The 21,361-nt window shown below is 43.3% G+C and overlaps 1 protein-coding gene across 3 annotated transcripts in view; it reads left to right on the plus strand.

The window, feature by feature from the left end:
• Nucleotides 1–21,361, plus strand: part of dag1 (dystroglycan 1) — a 59,197-nt gene that overhangs the window by 33,851 nt on the left and 3,985 nt on the right. For all 3 annotated transcript variants that reach the window (XM_004069021.5, XM_020703378.3, XM_078947519.1), the window contains exon 3: nt 20,833–21,291. In XM_004069021.5, the coding sequence (XP_004069069.1) occupies nt 20,833–21,291 (459 nt within the window). The remainder of the gene's footprint in view (nt 1–20,832; nt 21,292–21,361) is intronic.

A 21,361-nucleotide genomic window follows, 5' to 3' on the forward strand; every position in this document is an offset into this window, starting at 1 on the left:
AAACGGTTGAAGAGAACAGTAGTTGAAAGAACGTAAACACTAGAGCTAAAGCTCCCGTGTAAAAGGGTCAATCACCACTGTGACACAGTCTACATAAGTCGCTGCCGGCTAAAGTAACCTATTGCAGCTCCGAACATTTATTTCGTACAATTATCAATCAAAAATACCTGTTTGGAAGAATTATGTCAAGTGCAGGCCGCTATTGTGTGTTTGATGCCACTTTAAAGATCCATTCAGTGACAATGGCAACAGGAAAACACTACTCGCATAAAACAATGACAACAAATGAGAAAAAGGATAACTCATAATGAAGTTTGTGCTTTTTTAATGAATAGGATTTGTACAAAAAAACTAGAACTGTTTGACCAAATAAGAATAGTCTGGTTTGGATTGATTGGGTGGATTTTCTTTCTTTGTAGACAGCAGGAAGACAGGAGAATCATGGGTACAAAAACTGCTCTTGTTCGGGGAGTGAACGCTCATCAAACCTGATGTCTTTCTAATATTTTACCTCGAAAGGAAGATATATTTGTGAATGGTGAAATACTGCGAGTAGCTGCTTTAAAGTCGCCTCACAGATAAATGCCCATCTTTAATTGAAACACCTCTTGTGCAATAGTCAATTTTCAATTTTCTACTGTATTCTTCCCTCTTATCCTCTACCGACAGCATCTGATCTGCCCATTTATTCATCACTTTCTGTCTCCTTTCTCTTCTCTAATATTTGCACACTTTTTTCCCCCTCTGTCTTTACTTTCCTGCTGCTCCTCTTCCGATCTCCTTCGTAATTATTTGCTCACATTTAACCCCCACATTCTCTCTCTTCCTTTTTTTTTATCTCTCCATCACATTCCAGCCTTTCATATCCTGCCCCCCCATCTCCCCTCCCTCATTCGTTTCCTTTTAAGTCCCATCTCTGCCTCCGCATCCGCCCCTTTCTTGCATCCCCGTCAAATCCCCTCTGATCGCATCAATCAGCTCTTGCAGCGTGAAAATCAGCTCGCGCTTTTACGCATTCTAATAAAAGTTTGTTGGCCGCGTTCGCGCTCGTCTCGTAGATGCGACTCCTGCGGGCGGGCCTCGTCACAGAAATGTCAGATCTCTGCAATTCAGCGGAGGAAGGAGACGATGAGGAGGCGTCAGAAAGTTTTCCGTCAGAGCTCTCTGTGGCGCTTCGCAGCACCTCGCTGTTCACGGGTGAAGGAGCAGCGTCGCTCGCCGGGCCGCAGCTGATCCGGGATGACTTGATGCGGTTTGGGAGAGAACACCGGGAGCCGCGTGGGTCCGGTCTGGGCGATTTCAGGCATATGATGAATACGTTTTTTGACAGTTTACACAGAACCTGCTGGGCCGGTCGCCCGGTGTGCCACAGCCTGCGGCGGTTTGGATGAAAAGCAGCCAATCAGTGCATGTCTCCTTCAAATGATTCCTCCTTCTTCTCCATCTTGACTCTTTAACCCTGCCAGTCAGATTACGGCCATCACGCTGTGACCAGGGGCATCATTAGAGCTGACAGGAGCCGACAGTGTGGGGAAATAAGTTCAAGACACATGTGAAGCTTCATGAAAAAGTGGGGAGGAGGCGCAGGTCCGTTTTTCTGATGCTATGTTCACACCGGACGTGTGACGCACCTAAGGTGTTCACACTGGACTGTCTAGACCCAATACTAGTGCATGTACGTACAATGGGAGGAGGCTTGGTGTGAAATGTTGAACGTGAGTGAATCTTATGTATCTTTCACAGCTCTATTCCAATAAAGACTTCATGATTCATTTTCAAACTGCTAATACTTCCATGAATTAAAAAGGACGTCATCCGTATGCCATTACCACATCAGAGTCCCTGATTGGTCAAAGCTCAAATGGTTCACCTTCTTAATGGTCGCACAGAAAACGGTCTGAAAACGTGTTTAGCGCCGTGTGAATGTCAGTTTTGAGCGCAGAAGCCCGAAACGCGCGTTTACGTCGCTTTTCCATTGGAAGTGAATGATTGAACGCGTGCGGCCGAGGCCGGTGTGAACGTGGCTGGACAGATGATGAGGGAGCTAAAGAATCTCCTAAATCAAAGGTCACAGACAACGTCCCCTTCCAGAGAAAGTCAACACCTCCTCGCCGCTTGTTTACTGCCCCCCTCATTTCTAATTTCAGAACAACCCCCTCCCTCTCCTACGCTACTCTGCCCTCCATTACAGATTTCAACACCTCCTTTCTGTGTCCTTTCAGAGGAGACCCTCTCCTTCTCCTCCTCCCACGCTTGGGCGTTTTCAAGGTCGCCGCTTTAAGGCTTCAGAGCAAAAGGCCAAATCGATTTCCTCGCTTGCTGCCCCCCCCCCACCCCCCCACCCACCACCACCACCAACACACATTTTGCCTTTTCTCACCCAAATCCCAGCAAGTGCGAGCGGCCGGGAGCGGCGTGACGGCCCGCCTGCCCGTTCACCTTTCAGTGAGCAGCAGCGAGGAGCTGCCTTGGGGAGACGCCGCGTTTATCCATTCAAACCGCATTCAGCCGAGCGTCTCAGCTGGATGGGCAGCAGGAGGGGGGGGGTTTATAAAATCGGAGAACTTCTGTCCAGTTCCAGGTCCCGTCACGCATTTTCTATCAGCTTTTTTGAGCTTAAAAAGAGCCCTATGTTGGTCGATGTGTGAGTTCATAACTCAGACGTTTACCGCTCCCCGCTGAAGAGAAGAAACGACTTCACGCAACCCTTCATTTCCCACGTAAACACAAGCAGCAGAGCGGGTATTTGAAGGAAAACTTTGCTGATTACGGTGGGTTTTGTTTGTCTTTAAAAAAACGTGCTGGGTAGAAAATAAGCAGATGACTTCACAGAAAGAGATGGCATCCAAGAGCAAATTTGACCGGAATTATTCTAACCCTGCGATAGTCCACCTTCCAAAAGTTGTCATTTTAACATACAGTCTGAGCCAATCTATAGCATTATCTGCCAAAATTGATACAGTGGTAATAAAGCCTTAGTCACATTCACTCGTACAGGGGGAAACCTGTAAGAGTGATGCAGGTTTTAGGGTTGACCGGGACCATAGAGGGTTGTATACGGAAACTGCATTTTCTTAAATGGAATGGAAAATGGAACATGCGATTGTCGTGTTTGCGGTATCGGGAAGTATTTGTACGGCTAATGTTAACTGTAAGCACTTATGACATCCCAAGCGTACAACGCCCTCACGCCACACTCTACTCATTAATAAGGTGCACGTACTGGCTCCTTACTGTGCTCATGAAAATGCTGCATGCATGGATGTGCATGTGATACCCAAGGGCCTGTTGGATGCACACACAAACTAGTCTGATAGTCTAATTTCCTCATTTCTACCAGTCAGGCTGTGCCCATGAAGCGCGCCACAGACGCACACTTATTACTGGAACTGCATTCATGGGCCTCTTGCAGAGTGTGCAGGATTTGGGGGGTTGAAAGAATAAAAAAATCTGTAGGACACGCCCCCGTCTCCCCTACTTCACCCGTATTTACACTTACGTGTTTTGTAAGTGTTTGCTCCTACCCGTCGCCCACAGCAGGCCTGTGGAAATAGTATCTATGAAGATTTTCAGGCTTACAGAGTTGTTACAACTTTAACATTTCCTGCGGGTCACCGTACAGGGTTTGACCCGCAAACGGCCCAGATTCACCCGGAACAGCAGTCATTTGTGACTAAGGCACAATATGGAGCATCCCCACTGACTTTCCCTGACTGGTTTGTCGCAACGGCGCTTGTTGTGGATCTTTCTGTTTATAAGTGTGGCGGCTCGTGTGCAGTTCAGGTGCTGCTGGGGCTCTGGGTTCTTGTTGTCTTTAATGCAGACCACTTAACCAGCAGAAGAGTGCTCTCCACAGCCTCATCACTGCAGTCATTAGTGTAATTATGGGAAGGCTGAAGGAGCAACAGGCAGACGGGCCAGCTCACCTCTGTCTGTCCGTATGTCTGTCTGTCTGTCGCTCTGTCTGTCGCTCTGTCTGTCTGTCAGTCTGTCTGTCGCTCTGTCTGTCTGTTACTCTGTCTGTCTGTCTCTTTCTGTCTGTCTGTCGCTCTGTCTGTCTGTCTCTCTGTCTGTCTGTCGCTCTGTCTGTCTGTCTGTCGCTCTGTCTGTCTGTCTCTCTCTCTGTCTGTCTGTCGCTCTGTCTGTCTGTCTGTCTCTCTGTCTGTCTGTCGCTCTGTCTGTCTGTCGCTCTGTCTGTTTGTTACTCTGTCTGTCTGTCGCTCTCCGTCTGTCTGTCTCTCTCTCTGTCTGTCGCTCTGTCTGTCTGTCGCTCTGTCTGTCTGTCAGTCTGTCTGTCGCTCTGTCTGTCTGTCTTTCTTTCTGTCTGTCTGTCGCTCTGTCTGTCTGTCTGTCTGTCGCTCTGTCAGTCTGTCTGTCGCTCTGTCTGTCTGTTACTCTGTCTGTCTGTCGCTCTCCGTCTGTCTGTCTCTCTCTGTCTGTCTGTCGCTCTGTCTGTCTGTCTCTCCCTCTGTCTGTCTGTCGCTCTGTCTGTCTGTCTCTCTGTCTGTCTGTCTGTCGCTCTGTCTGTCTGTCGCTCTGTCTGTCTGTTACTCTGTCTGTCTGTCGCTCTCCGTCTGTCTGTCTCTCTCTCTGTCTGTCGCTCTGTCTGTCTGTCGCTCTGTCTGTCTGTCAGTCTGTCTGTCGCTCTGTCTGTCTGTCTCTCTGTCTGTCTGTCTCTCTCTCTGTCTGTCTGTCGCTCTGTCTGTCTGTCTGTCTGTCTGTCTGTCGCTCTGTCAGTCTGTCTGTCGCTCTGTCTGTCTGTTACTCTGTCTGTCTGTCGCTCTCCGTCTGTCTGTCTCTCTGTCTGTCTGTCTGTCAGTCTGTCTGTCGCTCTGTCTGTCTGTCGCTCTGTCTGTCTGTCAGTCTGTCTGTCGCTCTGTCTGTCTGTTGCTCTGTCTGTCTGTCTCTCTCTCTGTCTGTCTGTCTGTCGCTCTGTCTGTCTCTCTGTCTCTCTCTCGGTCTGTCTGTCGCTCTGTCTGTCTGTCTCTCTGTCGCTCCTTCTTCCCCTGAACTGAAGGAGAGATGTGGACAAGTTCTTCGTTTTCATGTTTGGGTTTCAAGTGCGTTTGAATGAAGATTAAAGAGCGATCCTTGCAACCACCACCTCAGTAATTGCACCTCCCGCCTCCACCATTGCTGGGCCTCCACCCTGTGAGCTTCAAAGCAGAATTCTGGTGAACGGTTGGTTTATCTGGTTATTTTCTGCCCTCAGCAAACCCAGATTCAGGGACCTTCAGTCCATCTTCAAGGTTCTGCTCAATTTAAAAGCTTAGACTTCAAACTTTACTATATTTTATCAACAATATCCTTTAAAATTGTATGTACCAAGTCGGGCTACACGATATGAGGAAAACTTGTAATATGTATATTAATGATCAATACAGCCATGATGATTTGACTTGAAACAACAAATAGCAACCAAAAAAAAGACAATAGATCCCCATATATATATATATGTGTGTATATATGCAATGCAAAAAGCAAAACGAGAACAATAATTTTCTGCAAAAGCATGTGCATGTTCTGTCAGAAAAAAGGCTACTTTTCCTGTTTTTTATGTTTGACTTGACTTTATTCTAGCTTATTACTTGATAATAACCATTTACATTTTTCTTAAATCATGCTTTTGATAATGATACAGATGTTTATTGCTGTCACATGACTGTAACAGCTGCCCTTATAGTTGGTGAAAGGTCTTACTGTGAAGCGCCTTAGTCCTGGCTGCTGCAGGTGAACCGTAGCAGCTGGAAATCCGCTTCAGGAGCTTGATCTGTTCCGGTTCAGATGGTCTAAAACGTTAGATGATCTCTTTTTGTGGAGGTGTCCGCAGATGCCACTGTGAGAGTAATTACCATTACCAGCTATTCCAGTGCCTACCACCTCCCTTTTTTGGAGCAAAACTCCCATCCTGCCCCATTTCTCCCCACATCTATATTTTTACGATCTTTTCTAGCCACACAGATCATTATGTCATTTCTTCCTCTTTCCATTGGCTTTAACATTTCTCAGTTTTTGGGACTCCGATCTCTGAGCTCAACCCCCCCCCCCCGAGCTGAACCACATTGTAAAATGCCGTGTTTTTAGCAGAGCAGCTCTCTGCGACTCAGGGGCTCGTAGCTGGCAGGAGCACGGTGGAAAACTGGCGGAGAGTGAGCTGGAGGAGTACGAGGAGGGAGGAGGCGGCTCAGAGATAAAAACACTAGAACAAATGAGTCACTGGAGCTGTGAGCTGCCATGCTGGGATGGAGCTACTGGCACCAGAGCAGCGGTGGCCGTGTTGCTATGTAATTAAACATACAGCAGGTTCGGTCTTTTGATTCAAAAGTTCCAGATTAGACTCAGAGTTCTGGTGTTTCCCGGTTTGACCCCCGAACGATGCCTTCGTGTCAGTCAGGACAATCCAGAGTGCTGTTGTAACGTCTGCATCAACTTTTAGACCAGGACACTCCCGCTGTCCTGTGCTGCCATCGCTCCGAAATCCTGGCCATGTTTGGCCTGTGAAGGCTACAGGTTATATTTAGAGGCAACCCCGACGGGGAGTGAAGGTGACTCCAGCTGCCTCTTCATCGCTTTAATATGATCTCACCTCTTTTGAGATGTGCGTAATTCAGCACGCAGCTGCATTCGATCCCGATCCGACAAGCTCTTGCTTGTAAAGCTCGGATGGAATCCCTGTTTTTTTTTTTTTTTTTATGTTTACTCCCATTTGAAAGACAAACCCCTTCAGTCAAACACTCGCATCCTCCAGCAATTTCCTTTAAAACTCGGGATGAAGCACGTCAAAAAAAGGCGTTTTTAATTCACGCCACTTGGAGGGATGAAGAGACGTCCATCACAGCTGATTTTTATGAAGTAAATCCAATCGTGGCGGGGTGGGTTTTTTTCTCCCACACATCAACAGGCATGATCGGAGCTTAACTTTAGCTGACGTGTGTTTAATTGTCCATTTCTTTCCCTCCGTTGTTGACGTGTCACACAGGATTTACCATCGTTCTGATTTTGGCCTGAGGCTCGTCTTCTCAAAGCGTCAAACTGCGCGCAGAACTGCTCCACAGTTAATCCCAAACTCATTCTTTTGTCTCGCCTTTTCCCAAACTCAGAATCTAGTGAATCCAATGGGAGTCAGGATCTAAATTGTTTTCTGTCTTTTTTTTTAAACAATATATTAGTGTTACCACAGGTTGCCTGTTTTAAAAGTGCATTAACTATTATCTATACAGCCTTTATATCCATATATTTTATCTAGATCTCTTTTATTTCATTTCATTTTTTTAACCAATAGTTACCAACTGTTAAAAGCCTGATGAACATGACTCCTAGATAAAGAATTGGTTTAGATTGGTATCCTATTATCATGCTGATCACATAAGATCAGATCCGCTGTGTTGACAAGCTTAGGCGATGATTTCTGTGAAAGGATCGATCCTCCTTCAATCGCATTCATTCTCCTTGACAGAACTTAAGCTGGCGTCCATGTTTGTTTCTATTTCAGGACAGTTTTTTGTTTGTTTTTTTGTTTCTTCATCTTTTACTGACTGCCCATCATCCAAGACGGCCATTAGGATCCCAAGGTCTGGCTCAGAAAGACTTCTTCTGTCCAAATTCCTCAACTCACCAGAAAAGACTTAAACTCCCACCCTGATCATCTTTTGATCTCTTGTAAAAGTGTTCCCAGTGGTCTTTTTAAGGCCATTTTTAGCCAAAATAAAAAAGTCATTTTCCAGAACAGTTTCTGTGGAGCGGCTGGAGCTCAGAAATGTGCCTCTGCGTTGTGGGCGGGACTATTGCTCCTGCTTTCTTACAACCCGTCACACCCCAAACCTAACATTACTAGTGCAATAGAAATGGTGAACAGAATTGAAGCCATCCAGCCGTACAGTTTTGAGTCAGAGTCAAGCTCAGACGAGGAAAACAAAGGTTTAAACGAATCTATTCGTCTACAAGCGAATGCATCGGAATGGAGCAGAGCAGAGAGCTTGTGCCCCTCCGGTTGCAGTTTCTACATCTACAAGCTTTTTCCAACAGCATTATTTCATCTGCTCCTGATTCATAACGGTTTAAATGGTAAAATAGCCCGAAATGCAATTAGGAGCTTAATTTTCTGAAGAAATTTTCTCCTTCGTGAGAAAAATGCCACAAGGACATGTTAAAAATGCAAAAAAAACAAAGTTTTCATTGGAGTGGATCTGGTTTGCCTCCTAAAACCTTAACATCTTTACCATGTGGACAGTGAACTGAAATATTTCTACAATATGATTTCTATTCCAGAAAGAGTTTAACTTTTAGCATGCAATTATATGAAGTGGTTGTTGGTGTAGTAACAGTGAATCACATGTTTTTGATTTTTGACACACACAGAAAAAGACCTTGAGAGCGTTTGTCCTTCTGGGTTTGGTGCACAGAAGTAACCTGAAAACATCATTTGTCCGTTTCATCTTGAGTTTTGTAAAAGTGAGAAGTTCTGCTGTAAAAAGAAGACGAGATATCACTTGAGTCACTTTGGAGGACGTCCTCAGATGACACAATTGTTTCAACAGAGGAAGCTGGTGGAAAGGTTTTTTCTTTTTTGTTTTCTTTTTCCCTGAGAAAGTGGCGTGTGTGAGGTGGGCTTAAGTAGGTCGGGTACTGTGGGGGAGTATTAGGTGTAACTTATTTGAGTGATGTAGTTGTGTGGCTATGTTTAGCCTCTCCCCCGTTTACACAACCCGCGAGCCGCGTGGCAAATTCACGTCCACGCCTGACGGGACGTCGCTGCTTGATGTTTGTCAGAATATGTGTTCATGAACTTGATGCTACAGCAGCGTGTGGGAGGAGCTACTGCCAAAGTTTTGAACCTCATCGCTACATGAAATCATTGCTGTATATGTCGTATACAGTCAATGCATGGAAGACATGCAATGATGATGATGGAAGAGTTCTTCCAAATCACGTCTTCATGTCTGGGTCTATGAGATCATTCAGAAAATCTCCCAGTACGGCCGGGTTCACCATCTACTGCAGGAGCTGCGTCTGAATGATGCCGCCGAATGTCTCTCTGTAACCCAGTTTAGGATTTGTCGTTCTGCATCAAGTCCGAATAAATAAGAAGAAAATTGAAGCATCTGTTTATTAATGTCTCAATACAAATAAAAAATCCTACACTTCGCCGGAGTTCAGATGTGTTGCCGAAAACGCTTTGTTGCTAGTCCGCCACGCCTGATGCTCAAACTGCATAGCAGGACCTCAGATCACGTCTGTACATTGACTTAACATTGAAAGTGGCCACCCCTGCCATGCGAATTGTGTTCCGTGCCAACGCAGCTTAACACAGTCTTGTGTTTGGCAGGTATTGGTAGGCTGGCTGTGTTTGCCATGAGGTGTGTGTGTGTGTGTGTGCGTCTGTGTGTGATAACCATGTTTTTCCTCACAGCTTTACAGCTCTGCGGGCTCTCTGTCATCACAGTTCAATATGTCTCATAGCTCATCCACACATACGTGTATAAATACACACACACACACTTTTTCCATTGGCACAGTGCATTTCCTCGCTCTTTAACGGATCCAAAATACTAACTTTTAACCTCGTTCTAACTACATCTCAGACTAAGTCTTGACCATCATAAATTATTTTTTACATTTGTATTTTGTGGGCAACATGTCCTCATGACCACAAATATCAACCCATTGTTAGTTGACTGTCATGAGGTTGTCCCCACAAGTACGTGATCACATGTCCATTTAAACACGCAGCTGATCCCTGTCCACATGAAATGTTTTTATTACTAAAGTGGAAAGCTCTGACATTGTTGGGCACTTCCACTAAAATGTTAATAAAAAATGTAGTTTTCCTTTTGGGGAATCCACTTAACATCTGTCTCTACAGGGCTCGACATAGCCATTTGTCCGCTGGCCCGGTCCTGTTTTTGGAGCAGTGCGGACCACAAGACCTTACTTTTCACTTGTCCGCTCGGGCCACTAAAATATCTAACGGTTTATACATTCTTCACCTTTTTCAATAAAGTAAATTTTGCGAAAACGTGTAGATTTACCTCGTCTTCATAATTTAGTTTTTCTGCTAGTCCTGTGTTCAGACTTCAAGGGTTTCTATGGGAAACCTTTGATCACTTCTCCTTCTCTCCCGCCTGCGCGCGCTCGGCTTTCACTGCCGAGCACCACGGGGCACGCGCTCACTACTTTTTTTTTTCAAACTTTATTGATTGTAACAATTCAATACAAAACAATGTTAAACAGCAACAACGAAGGCACAAGCCAGTGGGTTATTATTACATTTGATTATAAATCCGACACCGTCACTGAAGAGAGACTGAAGCATGTCAGAGATGTGGAAGACATGGCAGGAATAGATAGGAATATGTTAGATGGAGTAATGGGTGGAATTAGTACTATGGACAGCAAGATATTTAATGAATGCATTGAAGATGAAATTGTATGCACTAAGCTTTAAGCTAAATGTCAAAGAATCAAAGGCAACTCCAAATACCTGAATCTCAGACTCAAATGCAGTAGAATGTTAAACTACTTAATTTTGTTTTTCTTTACAACACTGTAAGCAGTAAGTATTTCTAGTTAGCTGAATGATCTCAGTTAGACCTGCACAATATGAGGAAAACTCGCGATATGCGATATCAGAGATTAAAATTGCGATAACGATATAATTTGCGGTATATAAACAAACAGCAAAATAACCAAATAACCATTCCCAGTTTAAAATTTATACTCCAAATGACCCACGTTGACATAGGTTACAAACATCTAACATAACAGGGCTCCATCTGATTGGTCAACAATGTGAAGGCGTCCATCCGATTGGTCAAATGCATTAAGGGATTTATTTGATTCGTTAAATGGTTCAAGCTGCCATTAGATTGTTTTAACACATTTAAGGTTTATGATTTATTGCGATATTTGCCGTTAGAAGCACCATGAAAACTTCTGAACTAGTGTTACCTACTACACTGCAGTGCTCTCTTCAAAACATCTGAAACAGACTAGAGCAGATTTAAGTTTGATATGGTCTATTTTCAGTCATTGAAAAGTGTAGAAATAAGTGATGTCACCAGAATGCACCAAATTGCACCATATTAAAAGTTTCCGGGGGGGCATGCCCCCGGACCCCCCTAAAGTTGCAAGCACCTGCGGAGCGGCGGGTCCCGCTATGCGCGGTGTCGGGCCAGTAACTTTCAGGCAGGGCCAGTAAGTTTCAAAAACTACTGGCCCTGTGGGCCAGTGCAAATTTCTGGGCTATGTCAACCCCTGCTCTAACAGACATAAAATAACCTAAAACATTTTCTGTCTCAATATTCTTTTTTTTTTTTTTTTTTTAACAGATCGTGAAAAATAATAAAACATTTTGATATGTACTTATATATTTTGTTCAGGAAGCACATTTAATCCATTTAAATAAGCTTGACTGTGTTCTTTTTTTATTTGTATTAATTCCTTAATTAATAATTAATAATTTAAGTTTCACACATACATTATGCATTTCCTGAAACATCTTTTGGCGTTCCACAGGGATCAGTGCTTGGGCCACTACTTATTTTTGAAGGAGATAACCAGTCAGAGGTTGAGACTTCCAACTAGGAGCATCAAACCACACCCTGCAAAATCATTTTGAAGGCTTTATCTACCAAAAGTGAGAGTATAACAAATTTTATTTTTAGGCCATATCGCACAGCCCTAATTAGAACTGAAGATTGTTTTCTATTATACATTTGTACATTTTGATTTGGATCTTCATCCCTTTTTCTCCTCATAGCCCTCCTTCTCTTGGTCTCACTTGAATTCCTGCCCCCGTCTTTGTTTACATCTCACATCCTCATCATTCCTTTCTCATTTTCCCTTCCTCTTCATCCATAACTCAATTTCTTCCGCTCACACCTCCTCATCCGTCACTGCCTCCTACAGCAAAATATAAGGCTGATCTGCCAAGCTGTCCTTGCTAACAATGGCCTCCTTTCTTCTGTCCGGTTTCTGCTGAAACAATGCTGCTTTCTTTTCCTGAATGGAAATATGACACCTGCTTGTAATTGCTATTTTTTTTCCCCCAAGTAGTCTCTTTATTCTGTTTTTGTTGGTTTTTTTTCCTTTTAGAGTTTTTGTTTTTTTTTGCCAAAACTTATACCAAAAAGTTCCATGCTTGCATATACTTGTTACAGAGCCTTTATCTTAAAATCCCCACTCCGATCATCTTTTGATTTATTTTCAAAGCATTCCAAGTGGTCTTTAAAATATGATTGTGCATTAAAAAACTAATTTTCTAGGACATAGTTTCTGCAGAGTGCCATGAGGTCATTTGAAAAAAAGAAAATCTAAGTGGTGGGTAGCACTGTTAGCGGGAAGTAGGCCCCTCCACACTTCCCATCCCTTTGTTTACGTTCTCTCCCGCTAGCTTACAGCTAACCTAACAATATTCGTGTAACAAATTTGTCAGAAATATTTAAGCTATCCAGCCTATCGTTGCTCCTACATCCCACCTACACGCTTTTCCCAACTGCATTTTTTCATCTACTACTGATTCACATTGATATGAATAAAGAAATACTTAGAAAAACCAATTTTAAGCTTAATTTTCTTTGTATATGTCCTCAACCATAAGAAAATGCTCCAAGAACATGCTAAAAATACCAAAAATTGGATTTCTATCTGAGTGGGTCTTTAAACGCTACAAGAGTGGTCAGTGTGTATGTTAGCATCAAGCCAAAGTTATCAAGTTATCCTTGAGAAAGAGTCTATTTAGTGATGGTTGCTAATGAAACAGTAAAGCTAACATATAGTCAGGAAGTGATATCTGTTTGGTCAATAGTAACTAACCTGACTTACAAAAAATCCCATCTTTATAATTAGCCATCTGTTATCTGCCAGTTTGGGTCACTAGTCTATGCAAGGATGCTTGCAGTTTCCATATAGCTCTTCCAGGAGGGTACTGAGGTAACCAAGAGATGTAATCTGCTAAAAGGCTTCCTAGTGGTGTGGTCTTAGTTACAACTGCCCTAAAGGGTGGACATGGGCTGTGTGCGGGCAAAAAAAAAAAGCAAATCTGTACTATCAAAGCTGCAGACTGCTCTGTGAGCCCGTAGAGCCAACGCCCGTTGCTCTTCTGTGAGCAGCAGGTCATAACACTGAAAACAACCTGTAAGGGTTGTTTCAGTGTTTGACACACACTGTCGCACAGCTTTTTTTCAAACCCCCAAACCCTCCCAAGGGGCTCGTTGGCGTTGTTCAAGTGATAAGTGTGCGCTCTCTACACACAACCTGACTGCTGAAAATGAGAAAATTAGAACAGAGTGCAGTTTGTGTGGACATCTTCATGGACGTCCCACGGGGGACTTAAAGTCCCATTAGCTGTCATGCACCTAGGTGTGTGAAATTTGTTCTCCGCATTTGACCAATCCCCTGGGGGAGCGGTGAGCTGCAGACGCAGCCGCGCTCCGGAACCATTGTGTGGCTTAAACCTCCCACTCCAACCCCTTCATGCTGAGTGTCGAGCAGGGAGGCAATGGGTCCCCTACATTTGCCTTACAAAGGCAAATGAAGGGGCCCTACGAGTCTACATGACACACCTGTGCGGTATACCCGTACCATTCAACCCCCATACTGGTTCACGTGAAGAAGGGTTAAGATGTCCGTTGTGAAGATGTCCGAATGGTATCCTTACTAGATCTCCTAGCCCCCCTCAGTTAGTGGTGTAGAGGATTAGGGGCTTTGGAGCTCCTCTTGGAAGTGTTAGCTTTGTGCGCCCTCTTAGTAGAAACTCAGACAACCCACAAAGGAAACTAATTTCCACTTTATTGTATCTTTGATCCCAACTTCTGTTTGGAACCCACAGCTCCTGGCCATTGGTGAGGGTAGGAACATAAACTGAGCAGTGCATACATAGCTACACTGTCTTTCCTGCACCACAGTGAAACAGAGCAAATCTGCTGGCTTTGGTCAGTCTGACGCTTCATCCTTTTGAACAAGAAAAATACAAATAAAAATGATTTTGTTATCAAATGCACTCTAGTTGACTCTAGTTGTATTTTTGGGAACCAGCTGATTGAATTTAAATACGTTTTGGCACCAGCTTGGTTCCGAGTCTTTAAGAGAGAGGATACTATACATTTTTAATCAAAAATGAAACTCTTCTCTGTCGGTCTTTAATTTTTAAAACGCCATCTCATCTCTTAAAGCTGATTTGACGAGGAGTCTGTGTCACAGTGCAGACGGAGCGTTGATAGTGAGCTCGTCTTCTGCAAAATGACCCATACCTCTGCAGTTAGCCCGTCGCCATTCCATTCCAGTCTCCAACTGCCGAGGACCAAAACAGCTGAGGAAGCAGCGGGGGGCGAGCAGCGACGCAGAGAAAAATGAGAGAGATGCCGGTGATTTGCGATAACGTCTCCGAGTGTTTCACGCCTGTCGCTCACATAGACTTCAAATACGTCTCCAGTTTGTTGCACCACGGCGCCTGTCAGCGAGGCTCACGGTGCTGATAGTCACGCTGGCTTTTGTGGCTGACGTGTCAGAAAAAAGAAAAATGGGAAGAAAAAAAAGAAGATGATGATGAAAGAAGCCCAAACTTTGATGACATTATCAGTCATTTCCTTTAATGAAGTCTTATAAGTTTGGGACGAACACATGTAACTGCACTCGTGCTGTGGTGACACGTCTTCACACCGTCCTCCTGCTGCTGGTTTAATGCCATTACCATTAGCATGAAGTAATTGCATTCATCGTTAAATGCTTACGGAGCTGGAGCGTTTGTGGAGGTGAATAAGACATGATTTCCCTGCAGTAAAGTTCCTAAGCACGGCGTTTAACTGCTGCTCTGTACGATTATCGCACATCTGTGAATAAATTAACTTTGATTATAGCTTCTTTGTAATATCTTTGCCCTATGTTGCCCTTGCCAACACCTTAATAGCTTCTCTGAAAGTAGTTTGTTCCCTCTCCCCTTGCTCTCAGCCCCTCTGAGCTTTCCTGTGTAAATCCCTTAAAAAGCAGACTTTTTGCTCACAGGCTGTTTGACGGCGTGAAGCTCAGCTGGTTTTTTTTGCCATTGTGTGTGTGTGTGTGTTGGGGGTGCAGAACCTAGGGGGATTCTGTAAATGCGCCTGATAACCTTCAGAGCCAAACATCAAGCGCTTGAACATGGATTTGATGTATTGTTCATGTTGGAAAAGAAAGAAATCCGCCCTCTGCTGGGATCATGTGGGAGCGGGAAACAAAGCACTGCTGCGCTTTTGTTTTTGCACCAGAAGTGCGAAGCTCTTAATCTGTTCCTCGAACATGACTACACCCGGTAAAACAAGCAGATGAAATAAGTTCCCTCATTGCTGGAACACAGAACCACAGTGAGGTCCTGTTAACTACACTGCCAAACACAAGGAAGAAGCCTTTCCCCTGCAGCCAACTTCCAACCACACTTCCTTCTAAAACACATCTTCTGAAATGATTGCCTTATTATTCTTGACCAAACCACAGATGTGAGATCATCATTGCATTGCAAACCGAGCTCCCGGCTGTCCCGCAGATGGAAAAGTTCACCATTCTTTTGTTAGCAGACTCAACATTTTACCATCAGAAAAGTTTTCCTCTGCATCCGTGGTTTATTAGAAAGGGTCTGACATATTGTGAAGGATTTCAGTTGAAAAATATAAACATGGTGCGATGGTAGCTTTCCACCCGGGACACTCATGTAAACTCAGTCGAGGCCTTTAACACAGAAGATGTCGCCGTACTGTAAGGCAAGGCAAGTCATTCAAAGTGCTTCACAAAACAGGAAAATGCATTCAAATCACAATGCATAACAGTGCAAAGATTAAAAACATACATAATCAAAAAAACATATATAATCATTATAACATTTACTTTAAAAGAAAGAAGGGAAAGAGAAAAGAAAATGAAAAGTGATGTTGATAAGGACCCTTCAGTTATATACGGGAGGTGGACGATTTTAACACCTGTCCGGTGACTACAGATGAAAAATAGCCTTTGGGCTAATTCTGGCGCATTGCAGCCATGCTTTTAATGTGCACCGTCCCTGTTAAATAAATGGATAAATACATATACACGGCTAAACAGGAATGTTTTGAGTCTGGATTTAAACCTTGTCACAGTAGAGGCCTGTCTCACAACCTCAGGGAGACTGTTCCAGCTTTTAGCTGCATAAGATTGAAACGCTGATTCCCCTTGTTTAGTCCTGACTCTGGGCACTCGCAGGAGGCCGGCCCCTGAGGTCCTCGGAGTCCGAGATGGTTCATATGGCGCTAACATGTCAGAGATGTACTTTGGTGTGCGGCCATGGAGAGGCTTGTAAACAAGCAGAGCTGCTTAAAAGTCTATTCTTTAAGCTACAGGAAGCCAGTGCAGAGACCTGAGCACAGGACTGAGCACAGGTACTTCCTGGTTTTGGTCAGGACTCAAACAGCAGCGGTCTGGATGTACTGAAGCTGTTTTACAGCTCGTTTGGGGAGGCCAGTGAGCAAGCCATTACAGTAATCTAACCTACTGGAGACAAATGCATGAATAAGTATCTCCAGCTCTGGCTTTGACGCAATGTTTTTGATTTTGGCAATGTTTTGTAGATGCTAAAATGCTGCTGATGTTACCGACTTGACATGGCTGTTAAAGTTCAGGTCAGAGTCCATGATTACACTTAGGTTTCTGACTTGATCTGTAACTCTTCGACTGTTTACGTGATTAACATGAATCCTCTGATTTTGACGTGAAGAAAAATCCCTGCACTAGGGTTGTGCGATATCATCGTCCATCGTGATGGGTGACTGATATCCCGATGGAGAGACACCATCGTGATGCCACGCCCCCGCCACGCTGGGAGTCGACACCATGAGCCGCGGTTACATGTGAAAAATATCTTGACCGGATCAATGGTCAGATTAGAATCCAACTGTGTACATGGTTCCAGAAAAATGTTTTCAGAATATAACAAACGTTCACATGGGTCACACTTTCGGTCGGACTAAATCATTCGCACATGCGCAGTAGGGTTTGAAAAACCGGAAGCGGATATCAGTTCCGCCGAGCGGCTATTTTTCTCTCAAACTTTATTCAATGTAACAATTCAATACAAAACAATGTTGCCGAGCGGCTTTATACATTGACATGTCAGCTCGGTAATATACAAGACGATCTTCTAAACGTGCTTCTAATAATGTTACGATTATTATGAAACGCCTGTTCGCTCATCGTTTTAGTTTTAATCCGTGTGGTCAGTGCTTTTTCTGTTGAAAAACAGAGCCGGAAAGAAGCCAGGATTAGCAGTATGCTAACACGGGCTAACAGCATTAGCTTTGGGTGGTGCTGCAATCTGCATCCTGGCTGCATGTAAACATGTGGGAATAACATCAGCCTTTATTTAGTCGGGACACGACTGGAAACACAAATCCACGTGATTGCTTGAACGATTTCTAAGGACTGAGCGGCCTTTCTGCTTTGAAGCTTACACCGCCCCAAAGTGCTGTGTGTGTGCTCATGACGATCCTCTGCTCAGACACACACTTTTAGACCCGGTTCTGGGTTCGGTAGCCCGTTCCCCTAGAGCTGCGGAACGGATCGCAGTTCTAAATCTCCTACATGACGCTCATGTAACAAAGCCCCCCCCTTCCCCTCAAACACAAAGCTGTAAGTCCGCACTCCGCCGGTCCGCCGGTCAATTGCGTAGACGCTTCACTACTGTAAAGTGCTGAATCAGCAAAAGGCTGCTTTTCTTTGCCTCAAAATCTGCTGGAATCAACAGTAAACAGTTGCGTAAGACGCAAAAAATGGTCAAGACTGAAGCTGAAGCTCTGGTGGCAAATGGTTAATGAGAAGGTAACTGATGGAACTCCATGGAAATCTACAAAAATAGATTTGGTGCAATGAGTGCTTCCACTCAGGGGCAATTCTGCAAACTCAGTTTAAATGGGCAGAGAATGCCCCCTTCATCTGGTTTGGATGGTCTTCACACTGGGAACTCAGTGGAGAAAACCAAAGACCAAACTGCTTCAAAAATATCTCGCATTTCCAACAGCTTCTTTTTTTTTAACCTAAAACAAGCTCTGAACTGCAAGAGGAAAAAAGCACAAAGGGAAATATTGGCTTTTCTCAATAGTCCTCTGTCTATCATATTAATAATAGGCACCTTCAACTCCTTACTAAAGCATGTATACCCGGAAGTGATTTTCAAACTGTTCCCACTTCATTTGAATTACTTCTACACTTTGGACCATCAGCTTTGACTGTAAATTGAATGTGGAGCATTTAGGTTGGAGGTCACGTCCGTCAAATACCTGAGAAGTCTACTGTTTTTGTAGATAAGAAATGTGAATTAGTTATCACCGTAAAGACCCACTCCAATCATCTTTTGAGCTATTTTCCCCATTGGTCGTTTAATTGTTATGCCGCCCAGTGAATTTTTTTTTTACCTCACAAATACACTCTTTTCACATGGCTTTTTTTTTTTTTCATCTGTTCTTGATTCACAACAACACCCAGAAATACAACATTAAGCTTAATTTCCGTTATATATGATCCCCATCAGGAGAAAAATGCCACAAAAACATTTTAAAAAAACACAATTTTCATTGGAGGGGGTCTTTAAAGACAGATGTGAGGACTTTCAGAATAAAAGCTTTAGTTTTGAATACTTTTCTGCTCACTGGTTATACCTGATCATCAAAAATCTTTTAATAAATTGGCGTAACCGTGCACCTGTCCTCCATTGTTAAAGCCAATCACTGTGCTTTTTAATTTTAATTACAGTAATATACAGTAAATAATAGGGGTTTGCTTTCACAGAAGACAACAACCTGATTGATGTTAAAGAGCAGTATCAACCTGTCTGTTTTATTGCTGCTTCAAGCCTCCTTTTTTTTTTGTCTTTTTTTGAAAACTGCATAGATGCTTGAAACCTTTACGAGCTCCACTTATCTTGAAATTCAACGAGACATATTTTTCTTTCCATTCAAACTGCACTACTAAAAGGCTCTGTGATGAAATACGAAATTACCAAAAGAAGATCTTAAATGTGAGGGAAAATGTCTCAAAGTGCCTTTAACTTCTGCACCAAGAAAAAAAACATTCAAGGCATAAATGAAATAAATCACCCTTTAGGGGAAAAAAACACATTTTCTTTTCTTTTTTTTTTTTAAAGAACAGTGAATCACTTTGGAGAGAACTTGCAAGGACGGATTCACTGACTGTTGAATTTGTATGCATTGGGATATTGTTGGTTCGGCTTGCCCAACAAATCGCATCTCTATTGCTATCGTGATATCTGCCTGTGCGAAATGTGTGTTGCAAAAGACAGCATAAAGTGTGAGAAATGATTTCCTTAAATGTTCAGGCATGCTAAAAGAAAAGTATTTAACGAATCAAATAGAGCCCTTTTGCGTTTGACCAATCGGAAGGAGCCATTCACGTTGTTGACCAATCGATCATTAAATCACTTGATTCTTCTTTAATGCCTTTCTCTAAAACATTTTGGACATAACATAGATAAAAAAGTGCTTAAGGTCAAAAGTAAAAGTTTAGGACTTCATCACATTTCTGTTCTTTGACTTTTCAGCTTCCTCTCAAATAAGTTTTTGTCTAAAAAATGTCTTCTTTTATCAAGTGTTTTTATGAGCATTAACTATTTATGAACATTTTATGAGCTTTTGTCAACAGCAGAAAAAATAAAATCAAAGAATATGTCACTTTAAAGACAAAACATGTTCTGTTGTTATTTGTTTATAATTTTACCAGGTATTCTACTAAGGCATGTGTTGTCAGACTAATAGACATCCAGGATGTAAGAATATTGATCAAAGTTTAAATAAAACATGACAGTTGAATTTTAATTTCACATTTGTCCATACCTCAGAAAGTGAACAAGCCAAAGACATTTAGGACAGGAGAAGCGTGGCAGTAAAATGAAGACGGTGAAGGTGACAATTTGGAGATATCTTATTCCTATTTGGACTTTTGTCATTTTCTGTGATTCTGGGAAGAGCAAGGCCTCCCCGAAGAAGATCCATGTCCCTTCAGGCGCTGAAACATCTCCTGTCCAGTTTGAAACATGTGACGACATCTGTGCTCGTGTCTGATCGCTTTTTTGTTTCGATGACCACATGTGTGTCCTATCTGTCCATTGGAAATCGCACACTCAGCTGCAAGTTTGTACTTGTATGTCTGTGTCTTGTGCGTTTCTGCTCCTCGGTGTCTTCATGCTTGGGAATGTGTGTGTTTGTGTGTTGTCCCCTGAGGCTGCCCGTGTGCTGGTTAGAGCAGTAATGATGTGTCTTGGGAGCACTGCCTCTACATAATTTATCAAGCAGGAATTATTAGCCGCAGCATTAACTTGTAAGGCGGCGGGGGCGCAGGGAGGCAGGATACATTTGTTCTTGTTTTTGAATTTATGTGTGTGGATGCGTTGTCACTCCCCTGCGATCCATTTCTCTCCATCAGCCTCCTGCTAGGGGGACGTCCCCATCCGAATAATTGGCCAACTTATTTTAATTTTAGTCGTGCTTAATTTACAACACGAGGCAACACTTGAATATGTTAATTTATGATAAAAGGCAGGATGTAAATTAAGTTTATTGTCAATGCAATCAATTTTATTAAGAGATACAGATCACAATATTTCAACTTGACTAGTAAAAAAACATTTGGATTGGTTGAAACATAGGAGTTTGGCCTCATGATCTTACTTTTTTCCTGAAAAGGCCAAACTGAATCAATTAAACTATTCAAAGCAGGTTTACATAACGTTTTAACATTCACACATAGTGGTTACCAAATGCGCTTCTGAAAGCCTCTGTGTTTAGGACCACCTGTTAATTTCCCTTTGTGATATTTATCTTTCAGATAACGGAAATGGGAAAAAACTCCCTCCCTGCCTGGCTGCACTGGGATTCCAAAAGCACAATTCTGCAGGGTCTGCCTTTGGAGAAGGATAAAGGAATCCACTACATATCTGTGTCCATCTCCAACCAAACAAAAGCCACCTCCTCTGAGGTGTTTTCCATTGAGGTCCACCCAGAAGACCACTTGGATGCCGATTCTGCCCAGATGGTGTCGAACCAGGTTTCCGCTGAAGATGACCTTCAGCCGTTCATGTGTGAGGCTGAGGAGCCGGTCACTGTACTCACGGTAATTCTGGATGCCGATTTGACCAAGATGAGCTCGGAACAAAGGGTGGAACTTTTGGATAACATGAGGAGCTTCTCTGGTGTGGGTCTACATCACATGAAGATGCTTCCTGTAGTCAACAACAGACTGTTTGACATGTCTGCATTCATGGCTGGACCAGGCAATGCCAGAAAGGTGAGATTTACAATACTAGATGTCTGAAGTTAAAAAATGGAAAACTTTGCTGCTAATTTCTCTAATGACG

The sequence above is a fragment of the Oryzias latipes genome, chromosome 5 (assembly GCF_053564925.1).
Source record: "Oryzias latipes strain Hd-rR chromosome 5, Olatipes_Hd-rR_3.1".
NCBI classification, from domain to species: domain Eukaryota; kingdom Metazoa; phylum Chordata; class Actinopteri; order Beloniformes; family Adrianichthyidae; genus Oryzias; species Oryzias latipes.